Genomic DNA, 13891 nt, shown 5'->3' on the forward strand with positions numbered 1-13891 from the left:
GCAGACTTCTTGCCTGTCACATGCCCTCAGCCTCACCGGCAGAATGGCTGCATCGACTTAGTCCCTGGCACGATTCCAAGGTTCCGTCTGTGGCCTCTGGTGTGAAGATCCCATGCTCTGTCCTCTGAGTCCCAGCCCCAGACCCCTGTGCGTCCCCAGGTCTCTCAGTGGCTCCATACCCTCCCCTGGTCTCACTCAAGGCCATTCACCTAGCCACCCACCTCCCTCGGCCTTTCCAGTAAGTTATTATTCTGAAATATACAAACTAAGTAGCAAACAAGTCGGGTTTCTACAGTTTACATCCTCCTCCTCCTCCTCCTCTCGGGAACGCTCATGTTCCTGCCACCCACGGTAAGAAATGACCCAGCCATTTCCCCCCAATACTTTAATATGAAAACTTTCAAACATACAGCAACGTAAAAAGAATTTTACACAAAACAGCCCCCCAGCCAGTTCTACCATTATCATTCTGTTGGAGTTCCCATTGTAGCTCAGTGGAAATGAATCTAACCAGTATCCATGAGGATGCAGGTTGGATCCCTGGCCTCGCTCAGTGGGTTAAGGGTCTGGCGTTGCCATGAGCTGTGGTGTAGGTCACAGATGCAGCTCGGATCCCACGTTGCTATGGCTATGGCGTAGGCCGGCAGCTGCAGCTCTGATTTGACCCCTAGCCTAGGAGCCTCCAATGCTATGGGTGCAGCCCCAAAAAGACAAAAGAAAAAAATTGCTACACTCTTTTATTACATATCTATCTGTCCACCCGTCCATCTGGTCCTTCAATCCACCTTATTTTTTGATGCATTTCAAAATAAATTGCGTATGTCTGTAGTCCTCCCCTAAATATTTTAGCATATACCCTTAACTAGAATTCAGCAGTTTTTGTCTCATGTAACATTAAGGTGCAATGTGTATTAGTTATTGTCATTGCATAACGGATTTTGCCCAAACTTAGCCTAAAGCAAAAACCAAACAAGTGTTATCATATACAGTTTCTGTGGGTCAGGGACTTGGGATCAGCTTTAGCAGGATGGCTGTGGCTCTGTAAGACAGTGGTTACCTGAAGGCTTGACTGGGGCTTGAGGATCTGCTTCCAAGGTGACGCACTCACATAGCTGTCTGCAGGAGATCACAGGGACCTCTCCAAAGAGATGCTCGCGTGTTCTTGTGACACGGCAGCTGGCTTCTCCTGAGCCAGTGGTCCAGGAAAGCAAGATGGAAACTGCAGCCTCTCTTACGACCACGCCTCTCTTAACAACCAACTCTGTTGTTGCTGCAGTACCCTGTTGTTACACAGAGCAGCCCTCTCCACTGTGGGAGAAGACTACACCTGGGCCTAAAGACTAGGAGGCAAGAATTATTGGTAGTCATCTTGGAGGCTGGCTACCACAGTCTGGCTTCTGGTCCTCCATGAGTCACCCTCTCCCACTCTCTCCAAAGGCCTCCCCAAAGTCTCACCCCACTACCACACGACCTCGAATTCCAGAATCTCATGCTAAATCAAGCCCTGGTACAGATGGGGCTCCTGGGTGTCATTCCTTAAATTCAGCTCATCAAGTCCTTTTTTCCAGAAAAGAGAATACCTATGAACTAAGAGACAAGTTGTCCATCCCTCACACACCCAACATACAGTGGTGAGACAGACATGGCGTGGCTGCTGCGTCACTCCTCTTATTCAAGAGGGAGGAAAAGAGGAAACACGCAGGAGTCACTGGCCCAAAGCAGTTCTGAAATCCAGCTGGCGAAATCTTGGCAGTTCCTTGATTAGGCTTCATCCCAGCTCTTGCCCAGAAATGACTCTCCATGGCTTCTGGCTCTGCCCTCTGGTCCCTAAATTCCACCCTCCGAGTCATTCTGCCTTTCTAATGAAAGGTATCACATGTTTGCAGCTGCATAATTTTATAGTCTGCTTCCTACCTGTAGAAGCTTGGGGGTCCAGAAGCTGCTTTTACTTTTGTGGGTCTCTGTCAGTCTGAGTTGGCAGTGCTGGTTTTGAGGGGTCATCCTATTAGGCAAAACTCATGCCCACAGATTTTATTAACACAGCCTTTCTACCTTGGGCTTCTGCTGAGACTGCCAAGGAACAGCCTCAGAAGCTTCTTAGAAGCCCAGTTGACCTAATGGTTCTCTGGGACACTGCCCTGGACCTGTGTTCTTAACAAAGGATTTTATAGTCACACACTCAGCTGCTGCTTTAGACCGTGTTTTCCTGAACTCGCCCTTGATCTTTGCCCAGAACCGGTGTCTTGCATTTCATTTGCCACCTGAAGAGGCAGGGAATTTTCAAGCTCAAGCATCATCTCCTGGTTTAACAGGCCTTCCATTAACTGCCTCTCCCCCTTACATTTCACTGCAAAGGGGAAGAAGGAACCAGGCAGCACCTTCCAGCACTTTGCCTGGGTGGCTCTTTAGCCTGGTCCCTCTGTTCATTAGGAACATTTTCGACTTTTCCTCGTGACCACAGGCAGCATGTTAGGAAACCTTCTGCCACCACTTAACAAGGATCCCGTAACCCCAGCAACATTGTCCTCACTTTCCTAGAAACCTTCCCTCGCCACATCCTCAATGCCACTGGGCTTCTACTAACAGCCTCTCCAGGCTTTCTCCAAGGCTCTTGGCAAAAGTCCTCCAGCTTCTGGCCGCTGTTCCATCCCAAACCAGTTCACATTTTAGAATTTTTTAAATTTGGCACCATTCTTGGAGTAACACATTACTCCTGGATGGGAGGGTCTAAAACAACCATAAACATTTATTATTTCAGGGTTTCTCTGGGTCAGGAATTTGGGAGTAGCCTAGCTGGGTGGTTCTGGCTCGGGGTTTTGTGTGAGGGGATGATCCTGGAGTTGTGGTCCTCTGGATGCTTGCCTGGGGCCGGAGGACCCATCTCCAGTGTGGCTCATCCACACGGCTTTTGATGGGAAGCCTCAGTTTTTCACCAGATGCACCTCTGCAAAGGCTGCTTGAGTGTCCTCATGACGTGGCTGCTGGCTCTTCCAGCCAAGATCAGTCCTAGAGAGCAAGGACTGCTGTGTCCTTTTCAATCTAACCTCAGGCATCACTCTGTCATGCCTGCAGTATCCTTGGTTACGTAGGTAAGCTTTATTATGGCCTGAATTGTGTTCCCCCCCAGATTCATATGTTGAAGCCCAAACCTTAGTGCCACAGAATGTGATGATGTTTGGCGATGGTGTATTTAAACAGATAATTAAGTTAAAATTATCTACCATTTGGGTGGGTGCTAATCCAGTCTGACTGGTGTCCTTGTAAGAAGAGAGAGAGAGACCAGGGTTTCACATGCACAGAGAAAAGGCCACGTGCAGACACAGCAAGGAGGCAGCCGTCTGCCCACCAAGGACAGAGGCCTCAGGAGAAACTAACCCTGCCGGCACCTCCATTGTGGACTTCCATGCTCCAGAGCTGTGAGAAAATACTTTTTGCTGTTGTCATTAAAACCTCCTCTGGCATTTTGAGATGGCAGCCTGAGCTGACTCATGTCAAGTCCGTCCAGTGTTGGAGGGACTGTGAGAACCACGGGGCCACCGTGGAGACTGGCTGCCACATGGCGAGAGGTGTGGATCTTGAGCAAGTTTGTTGAATTTGAACAGTGGCACCCACCTGTGAAACCCAAGTTCCTCTCAAGACAGAGGACATCCCCATCGCCCTGGAAGGTTCCCTCACGTCCCTTCCCAGTCAGCTCCCAGCTCTAGCCCCCGCCTCCCAGAGACAACCTCTCTTCTGAGTTCTCTCCCCGCTGCGGTTTAGATACTCCCGTCCTAGCATCTCAAGTCAGCAGAATCACACAGTATATGCTCTTTGGGGGAGGCTCTTTTCACTCAGCATAATATTTCTCAGATTCATCCGTTTCGGTGCGTGGATCATGAGTCTGTTCTGTCTTATGAGTATATACAGAGTTATTTAAACATCCATTCTTTGGTATAGGGGCTCTCTCTTTTCTGACGCCACCATTTTAATTTTTCCACTGAAATCGGTGGGGTTCCCCACTGGTCTCTCTGGCACCCTGTGGAACCTGGGGCTTCTCTCAGGGAGAAGTGAAGGAGGGTCTGGCCCAGGGGGACTTGCGTCTACCTGGGCTTTGTCAGGTAGACGTGGAAATAGCCAGGCCACAGCTGTTTCCACGCTTCCACCTGCTTCCCCTGACTCTGTCCCCAGAGAAGGGCCTTCATCTTCCCAGGTGGTGGGGCGTCCCTTCCTGGCCGACTCTGGGCCTCTCTACCTCTTGCTTTGGAGCAAACTCTCTGCCCCAGTCGTCCAGGCTGGCTCCTGATAGAAAACACCTCTCTCTCTGAGGGTTCTGAGAAAACCCTTCCCTCTCTTACTAGCAAAGCTGGGCTCTTCAAACACAATTAGTTTACTGTTAGACTGTCGCCTTACTTGAGACTTGAAAAAGTCTTGGCTGTCTGGAAACCCAAAGCCAAGGACCTATTTATTTCAGGTCGGTGTTTTTCATTCTTGGCAGGAGGACATTAGCGGCCAGATAGGTCTTCGGTGTGGTACCTGTCCTGCCCACTATAGAATGTTTAGCAGCATCCCTGCCGCCTCCCCACCAGAGGCCAGTAGCAAAGCACCACCACCCGTTAACTGTGACACTCAAAAATGTCTCCAGACGTCGCCCAGACTCAAAAATATCATTTTGCCTGGGGGTAAAATCAGCCTGAGCCAGCGAATACCACCCTTCCTTTTCCACAGGCAATAAAACCTCAGGTCCAAGAATCTTAATGGCAAGAGCTCATGGGAGGTGGGGGGAAAAGAATTACTAAGAACAGAAAATAGGTGGGGTGACTATTTACTTATTTAGATAGTTTTTTGAATGATTTTTATTTTTTCCACTACGGTTGAGTTACGGTCTTCTGTCAGTTTCTACAGCAGAGTGACCCAGTCCTACATAGATGTACACATTCTTTTTCTCACATTATCCTCCATCATGTTCCATCACAAGTGACTAGATCTAGTTCCCTGTGCTACACAGCAGGATCCCTGGCCCAAGAACTTCCATATGGGTGCAGCCATTAAAAAAAAAAAAAGAAAGGCAGAAAAAGAAAAAGACTTCATACCCAGAAGAAAAGGCATGTGGGGAATTCCCTGGTTAGACTCGGCACTTTCCCGTGACCTGGGTTCAGTTCCTGGTGTGGGAACTGAAATCCCACAGCAAGCTGCTGCATGCTGTGACCCCAAATTTTTTTTTTAATTTTTAGATTTGAAAAAAGAAAAGGAAGGTAAAATATCTTAATGTTGTCGTGATTACATGTCGAAATGATAATTTTTTAATACAGTGGATTAAATAAAAGATATCACTGGAGTTCCCATCGTGGTGCAGTGGTTAACGAATCCAACCAGGAACCATGAGATTGCAGGTTTGATCCCTGGCCTTGCTCAGTGGGTTAAGGATCCGGCGTTACCATGAGCTGTGGTGTAGGTCGCAGACACGGCTCGGATCCTGCGTTGCTGTGGCTCTGGCGTAGGCCGGTGGCTACAGCTCCGATTAGACCCCTAGCCTGGGAACCTCCATATGCCGCGGGAGTGGCCCAAGAAATGGCAAAAAGACCAAAAAAAATATATATATATATATATATCACTGAAATTAATTTCATGTCTCTTTTTCACCTTTATAATGTGACAACTGGAAAACTGAAAATCGCGTTCTGTAGCCTCATTACTTTTCTGTCAGGCGCTGCTGCTCTAGTCAGCTAGGGCTCAGCTGCTCAGAATCCAAAAGGGTCCGAGGGCAGAAGTGAGTTTCAGATTAAAGTTTTCTAATCACAGACTAGTTGGGGAGGTGGAGGGGGACGGTGGGCAGCTGCTGAAACAGCTCCCGGAATCCCCGGGGAAGCCCTCCGGCCGCCCCTCCTTCTGTTCAGCACTTTCCTCTCCTTCACCCCTGGTGGCAGCTGCCTTCCAGAAGTCAAGGGGGGAGGAGGGATGGGAAGGACAGTGAGAGGGAGTCGGTCTTGGTGCTCGGCCAGGGCCCCAGGCCTGCCCCCACGTGGCCCAGAACTCAGAGGGAATATGCAAGCATCTCCCAGCGCTGCTGCGAGCGCTCCTGCTGTGGCCAGAGCACCCACTGCACTCGGCAGGGCCGACTCGACTCCCTGGGTCCTGCTGGCCTGGCGGAGCTGCAGGCCTGTCCTGCGGTGGTAGGAAACCCAGGCGGATGGGCAGGGAGCTCGAGGGTCTCAGCTCTCCCAGGGTGACCGACTTGTCCGCATTTGCCTGGGTCCTCCCATCCTGGGAACCTCTCAGCGGTTGGTCACCTTAACCCTTTCATCAGGCAGCCCCTAAAATTCCATCAAGCACATCCAGCCCTGGACCCACAGGAGAAAGAGAGCCCCTCCCCGCACACAGCCCCCACATACCCTCTTCCTGCTGCTGAGCTTGTCGGGGTGAACCCGGGTCCTGAATCCCTGACTCACAGGTCCACACTGGTGAAAGACTTACTGCCAGGTGGTTGTGTGTCCTGTTCTGGAACCGGATCATCTGGCTCAGACCCTGACTGCCTCATACCAGATGTGTGGCCTCAGCCGGTCTGACCTTGGTTCCCAGGGTCTGAACAGGTCTAGAAATAGCGCCAGCCTGGCAGGGCTGGCGTGAGCACTGTGGCTGGCCAGCCGTTCGTGGACACCCTCTGTGAGTAGGGGGCCAGGTGCTGCGCTTCTGTTCTCAGACCCCACCCCGAGCACCTTTCCCTCTCAGCACGGCGCATAATGAATCGAGATGGGTCGGGGTTCCCCCTGGGCCTTGACCTCCTTTCACGGGTGAGTTTGGGCACAGGTTTTTCTCCCTCTGTGCCCCAGTCTGCACATCTGTACAATGGGATTATTAAACTCATTTTGAGGGACAAAAACTGAGACCTGGTTCCCAATCTCATAGAGCTTACTGACCAGTCAGGGAGACCAACGGGCATAAAACCATCAGAGGAAAACACCCATAAGCTGGTAACCATGACAACACCAGGCAGGGGAGGTACCTGTGCCCCACGAGTGCATAATGGTATGGACTTAGTTGGGGGATTGGGGAGGTATCCACAAGGGAGTGACACTCAAGCTGAGCCCCTGAAAGGCGAGTGACAATTGGTAAGTGCCGAGAAGAGGGAACAGCATTGGGGTGGAAGGGTTAGGAGTGCAGGGGCTACATGTTAGGTGGGGGGGTGGGAGTGGGCAGGAGGTGAGTGGGGCTGAAGGCTGTGCTCCAGAGGAAGGTGCTTCGAGGTCATGTAAAAAGAGCACAGGAGGTGATGGCAGGTGTTAGGCAGGGAGGGGTCCCACTCCAGCAGGAGGTGTCTGCCTTTGGAAACGCCCGCCACCGCAGGGAAAGAGACAGGCACAGCTGCGAAGAGAGTCTTGTTGGAGCGGTTTGTTAAACTGCCTCTAAGGGACAGATAAGAGGGAGCTCCCTGGGGGTCTGGTGGTTAGAATTTGGTGCTTTCCCCACTGCAGCGCAGGGTCAATCCCACGTCCGTGATGAGATCCCACCTCCAGCTGCTGCTGGGCCAAAAAGAAAAAAAGGAGATAAGAAACCCAACCCATTACAAGGCAGAGGCGGGACTTGCCTGTGACCCCAGCATGTCCAGGTGCACAGACAGGGAGGTTGGGAGTCCAGGCCACTCTGTTCCTAGTGGCCCAGGAAGCACCTCGGCCAGTGCTGCTCATCCACCACGCAAGGCCATGCGTTCCCCGGGCTCCATGGGCCATTGGCTGTGTCCGCTAGAGGATCTGGGGTCCACAAACACGTTTGAGACCTGGGGAGAAAATCATTGGCTCTGAAGTGCACAAATGAATAAATTATGGAATGAATTTCCACAAACACGACAGCGTGCGCTTCATTCCCTGTTAATATTAACACTCATTAAAGTTTCACCACCTTCGAAAACAGCTGGTTCAGCGGACCACAAGGCTACCATGAAAAAGAACGCAATAGAGCTGTCAGTGCTGATGCAGGAAACGGTGTTGATATTGTCGGATGGAAAAGTAAAAGCTGGAGAACCATCTCTGTCCTGTAAATCCACTCGTGCTTTCTCAAAAGCTACGACTGCAGTAAAAATAGCTAACATTTAGTGCTAAATGCTCTGTATCCGGGGCCAGCAAACTTTTCCTGTAAAGAGCCAGACAGTAACTAATTTAGGCTTTGCGGGCCCATATGGTCTCCATTTCAAAGATTCAACTCCGCCTTTGTAGCTGGGAAGCAGCCATGCATGACGGTGGCTGTGTTGCAATAAAGCTTTATTTACAACAAGAGGCAGGGGGCCAGATGTGGCCAACCCCTACTCTCCGTCAGTGCGCTGTTTAATCCCCCAAAGCCCTTTAGAGCAGAGACCATTCGTGTGTGTCTTTCCCCCCCCCCCCTTATATATGTGGAAACTAAGGCTGAGAGTAAACGACCTGGCCAAGGTCATTGGTTCTTACTTGGCACAGACCACCGTCTGGCAAGGGACCCCTGGAAGTGAATCAGCCCAGTGAACACTGGGGAAGAGGAACGAGGTGGCTGTTTGCCTCTCTAATACACCTGGAATGCTTTCATTACAAAGGTCGTGTGAATGAGAAGGTTAATTTGAAAATACTCTTTAAAGAGTTCTGCGACGCAGTGGGTTAAGGATCCAGCATTGCCGCTACAACAGCTTGAGTCGCTGCTGTGGCGCAAGTTTGATCCCTGGCCCGGGGGACTTCCATGTGCCACAGGTGAGGCCAAAAATATGCCTAGTTGTACGTGTGTGTATATATATATATTATTTTATATATTTTTTGTGCATGTATGTATATATATATGTGCTTTATTTTGCATATATATTTTTTTTTGCACACACACCAATGTATATAACTACACTTTAAGACTCTGGGGAAACTCACAGTCTCCTCTGTGTTCTCTGCTGACCTTGTGTGTTAGTGTGGACCAATGCCGTGGAATTGTCGGGACAGTCGGTGGCCGAGGAAATTCCCGGGGCAGGATCTTCCGGGGAGATTTTCATGGATGAGGACCTGGGCCAGCAGGATAAGGTGAGGGCCTTGGGGAAGGATGGGGACACTGCCGAAAGACGGACCACCGACGGATGGCAGCTGCCTCTTGTTCTCTGTGTCTCTAGAAGTGCCTTCTTATGCTACTTACAAGAAACCACCTCTTAACTCCCACGACATTCAGCCAAAAGTCTGCTACCTGCTCATTTTAGCCTAAATAACAGCATCTACCCCCACGAGGTACTGAGCACCTGCTGTGGACTAGGCTGTGTCCCATGCACTTGGCATTTATCATTAGCTCATTAATCCACATCATCTTCGAAATAGTTTTTTTTTCCCTGTTTTTTAGGGCCGCACCCGAGGCATATGGAAGTTCCCAGGCTAGGGGTCAAATCAGAGCTATAGCTGCCGGCTTGCACCACAGCCACAGCAACTCGGGATCCCTAACCCAATCAGTGAGGCCAGGGATGGAACCTGTATCCTCATGGATCCTAGTCGCGATCGTGAACCACTGAGCCATGAAGGGCACTCCCTCAAGATAGATTTTTATCACATTCACTTTGCAGATGGGGAAGCCGAAGCTGAGAGAGGTTAAGTAGCTTCTTCAGGGTTGCCCAGCGGAAAGACCGAGGCTAGGATTCAAACCTAGGTCTGGATAACTTCTAAAATGGGTACTTCTAACTCCCACACAGCAGCTTAGTCCACCTTGATTGATGGAGCAATGGTGGGAAACACGTTTCTGGCAGGGAGATATGAGCACTGAAGTCCGGGGTGGGGGGGGCCTGAGCAGAGAAAGAGACTCGCTGAAGAGCCGCAGAGGTTTAGAGCGTAGCAGGGGTGTGAGTAGAACAGGTGAATTCAAGCCCTCCTGGTGAGGGCCCAGACTGATTTCTACCTGCTTAGACACAATCTGAAAGCTGTTCTGAAAGAAGCAGTCCACAGCATCTTGCTTTCCTTAAGGACCAGGGAGGGCCCAGGTCTGCAGCAATTCTGAGTGTGTAAGGAGCAGAACCACTGGGGGCTCATGTCAGAGGCAGGGGTTCCAACACAGGTGTCCTGGGAGACTCTGAGAAATGCTACAGGAAGGTAGGAAGCCAGGCTCAGACACTGTATAACATGCCACCCCAAAGCTTAGTGGTTTAAAATAGCAATTCATTATTTCCCAGAATCTATGGGTTGACCTGGAAGGTTCCTTTGCTGGTGTCGCCTGGCCTCACTCATATGACCGTAGTCAGCTGGTGGCTGGGCCAAGCTGGTGGTCTCCCGTGGCCTCCTTCCCATATCTGGGGCCTCAGCCAGGATGCCTGGGCTGGTAGGCCCCTCTCTGCATGTGGTTTTTTCATCACAGCATGGTGGTCTCAGGGCTCCTGGAGGGCCAGAACAGAAGCAGCACAGCCTGTAAGGCCTTGCCTGGAGATGATGCAGCAGCTTTCTGTTGACCAGAGCAAGTCATGGGGCCAGCCCGGACTTAGAGGGTGGGGAAATAGACTCCCCTGCTTGATGGCCAAACTACAAAGTATTTGTAGCCATTTTTCAAACCACCTCAATTTAAAACTGGAAATATAATGCAACCACATTTATAATTTTTCCTATTTATGAGCCATTTATGCCCTGACTTGCCAGCCTCCTTCAGGTGACAGTAAACAAATTACCTTAAGTAGGGAAGCATTTATTGGCTCATCTTATTGGAAAATTTAAAGGGCTTCTAGCTTCAGGCATGGCTGGATCCAGGAGCTCAAATGACATCATCAGAACACGCCCTGCTATCTCTTCCCGCCATTTTTCAGAGTTTGGCTTTCTACGTAAGGCCAGCTTTGTATGTTGGGAAGGACAGATTCAGGTAAAGGACCCATGCATTTAAAGTCTTTGATGCAAAAGGAGGCAAGATCCTCTCCCTCTGAGAAAACTCTGATTGACCAGCTTGGGTTACGAGGAGGTGGGACAGGAAGAAGCAGGGCACGAGACCGGCAGTCCTACCCAGACCACACGGAAGGGGGAGCACTCCCTCCAGGAAGGTGCAGGGCCCTCACCAGGCAGACAGAGCCCCCAGCTCTACAGGCACCCTCTGCAGACGTCTCATGCCCCAGCACCAGCCCAGGGCCTGCCTGCTGCAGCTGCTCAGTGAACATCTGTTGCAGGAATAATTAATAAGCACCTGGCTGGTCATGACTGGCTGAAACAGGGGAAGCTGCCAGGAGCATGGACTCTGTATGATGCTGTTGCCTGAATTTTTGCCACAGGCATCTGCCGGGACCCAAAGGCAGACCCTTGGCAGCCGTTGGCAATGTCAGACAGGCTTTCTCATGCCCAAGACCCTGTCCTTCCCCAGGTCATGGAGCTGGAGGGTTGTGAGGCCGACTGGGCAGCTCCCCAGGGAAGGAGCTGGCCTAGAAATTGCCCATTTACCAACTGCCGTGGCTGCATTCGAAAATGAATCTGGGGAAATTTTTTTTCTTCACTTTTTCCTGATATTTTATTGATGACTTCTGCTGAAAAGTGGGGGGAATTTTTTTTTTCCTTTCTTGGAAAACCTAATGAATTCTTTGGCTGTAGACCCTTTTCTTTGGAGAGCTGGAGGCTGGGGTTAATTATACCTGGAGGTATAATCTGCTGGCGATTTTGTTTTTCCAGCCCAAAGTTTACGTGAGCCCACACAAATACCTCATCATCGCCGTCTCAGTTACTTCCCAGATTCAGTTACCTGGAAAGACTTCTTACATGAACAGCCAAAGGAGGCAGGAATTGCTAGAAGAGAAGAAAGGGGGAAATCCATACTTCAGAACATATTCCGTTTTTCAAGTTAAAAAATGGCCCTCATTATAGGCAGAATGTTGTTTTCCTAATTACCTCCCTCCTGTGTGCTAGGCCGAATGTTACAAATAAAAATGTTATACATAGGAGTTCCCGTCGTGGCGCAATGGTTAACGAATCCGACTAGGAACCATGAGGTTGCGGGTTCGGTCCCTGCCCTTGCTCAGTGGGTTAACGATCCGGCGTTGCCGTGAGCTGTGGTGTAGGTTGCAGACGCGGCTCGGATCCCGCGTTGCTGTGGCTCTGGCGTAGGCCGGTGGCTACAGCTCCGATTAGACCCCTAGCCTGGGAACCTCCATATGCCGCAGGCGCGGCCCAAGAAATAGCAACAACAACAGCAACAAAAAAGACAAAAGACAAAAAAAAAAAAAAAAAAAAAAAAATGTTATACATAAACTTTCTAGCAATGACAGTTCCCAAGCGGGATGGTTGTTCTCAACATGAAAGGATAATTTGGGGAAAAGGGAAAGTTTCATTACCTGTGAGGTGTAAACAACACCGTTTCAGGAATCTCTGTGCAGGTACCTCATTTTAACCAAACTCTTCTCGTCTCCATGAGGTTCTCCGAGGGACAGAGAGAACCTTGAAAATCCGTCTTTTCCCTCCCTGCCTGCCCTCACCTTCCCCAAAGAATGACTACATCTTTCCTATATACGTGTATTTGTTTTTTGCTTTTTAGGGCCACGTCCGAGGCACATGGAGGTTCCCAGGCTAGGAGTCCGATCGGAGCTACAGCTGCTGGCCTACACCACAGCCACAGCAACATTAGATCTGAGCCGCCTCTGCGACCTACAGCACAGCTTACGGCAGCGCCAGATCCTTAACCCACTGAGCGAGGCCAGGGATCGAACCCGCAACCTCGTGGTTCCTAGTCGGATCCATTTCCGCTGCACCACGATGGGAACTCCTTTCCTCTGTTTTTTTTAACGGGGTCCGCCTTGCACCCAGACCCGCACGTAGTAAACTTCCCATCTCGCCTCCACCCAGGATGAAATCATTCTGCTGCTGGGAAAAGAAGTCAGCCGTCTCTCGGATTTTGAACTGGAATCCAAATACAAAGACGCCGTGATAGCAAACCTGCAGAACGAAGTGGCCAACCTGAGTCAGAAGCTGTCGGAAACAGCCACCTCCAGGCAGAACGAGAGGGTGATCCCGCCCAAGCTTCAGGTTCTGGATGAAGACGTCGACGCCAAGGAGCGAGAGATCCAGAGCCTGAAAAGCCAGGTAGGGCTTGGAGACACACGTGGGTGGGGGCCTCAGCGCCGTGACACAGGGCAGCAGCTCTCAGGTAGAGCCCGGGGAGCATCAAGGGGAGCCCCCAGAGAGTTGGAGATGGGTAATCAGCATAGCATGGTGGAGAGGGGCACAGATCCCGGGAGTTGAGACTTGGCAGGTTCCTGGCCTTGTAAGAACAATACCATCTTTGATGAAGCACCTCCCCTGTGCAGGCCCTTGGGCAGGCACTCGAGACGCATCACTGTATTTATTAATTTTTTTTTTTTTTCTGTTTAGGGCCACACCTGCAGCATATGGAGGTTCCCAAGCTAGGGGTGGAATCAGAGCTGTAGCTACCAGCCTACACCATAGGCACAGCAACTCGGGATCTGAGCCACACCTGCAAAACCTTCACCACAGCTCACAGCAGTACTGGATCCTTAACCCACTGAGCAAGGCCAGGGATGGAACCCGAGTCCTCATGGACACTAGTCAGGCTTTTAACCCCTCTGAGCCACAGCGGGAACCCTGCATCAGCTTATTTAAAGCTCAGTCCTCTGACACATATCATTTGACAGAGGAGGAGACTGAGGCAGGCTCAGAGACACCCAGGAAGTTGTTACATTTGCACAGGAAGTGAGAGGGCGGCGGTGCAATTTGAGTTCAGCTCTACCTCCTTGCAGAGCCTATGCTCTCATGCCCACTTCATATTTTCACCCAATTCTAAGGCTCCGGTAACCACCCCTCACACTCACCCGCCCCCAGCCAGGGAGCTGGAGACCGGGAGAAGGATCCCTCAGCGTTCCAAACACCGAGGCCTTTATCACACCCTGAAGGCAGCTGCTGGTACAAAAGTTCTCCTCCCAGAATGCCTAGATTTTACCCGTCAAGTTCCTTTCTCTTGA

The 13891-nt window shown here is 50.7% G+C and overlaps 1 protein-coding gene across 50 annotated transcripts in view; it reads left to right on the top strand.

Moving 5' to 3' along the window:
* FHAD1 (forkhead associated phosphopeptide binding domain 1) overlaps nt 1–13891 on the top strand; it is a 132943-nt gene that overhangs the window by 35264 nt on the left and 83788 nt on the right. For all 50 annotated transcript variants that reach the window (XR_014807085.1, XR_014807084.1, XR_014807099.1 and 47 more), the window contains 2 exons: nt 8893–9002; nt 12759–12995. Coding sequence is in view for 26 of the 50 variants with exons in the window: in XM_084962882.1 (XP_084819008.1) it covers nt 8893–9002; nt 12759–12995 (347 nt within the window). In the remaining 24 variants the exon portion in view is untranslated. The remainder of the gene's footprint in view (nt 1–8892; nt 9003–12758; nt 12996–13891) is intronic.

This window comes from Sus scrofa, chromosome 6 (assembly GCF_054392235.1).
Source record: "Sus scrofa isolate SSC_HxYL_T2T_F1_AM1 chromosome 6, Sscrofa_HxYL_maternal_Yorkshire_Landrace_v2.0, whole genome shotgun sequence".
Taxonomy (NCBI): domain Eukaryota; kingdom Metazoa; phylum Chordata; class Mammalia; order Artiodactyla; family Suidae; genus Sus; species Sus scrofa.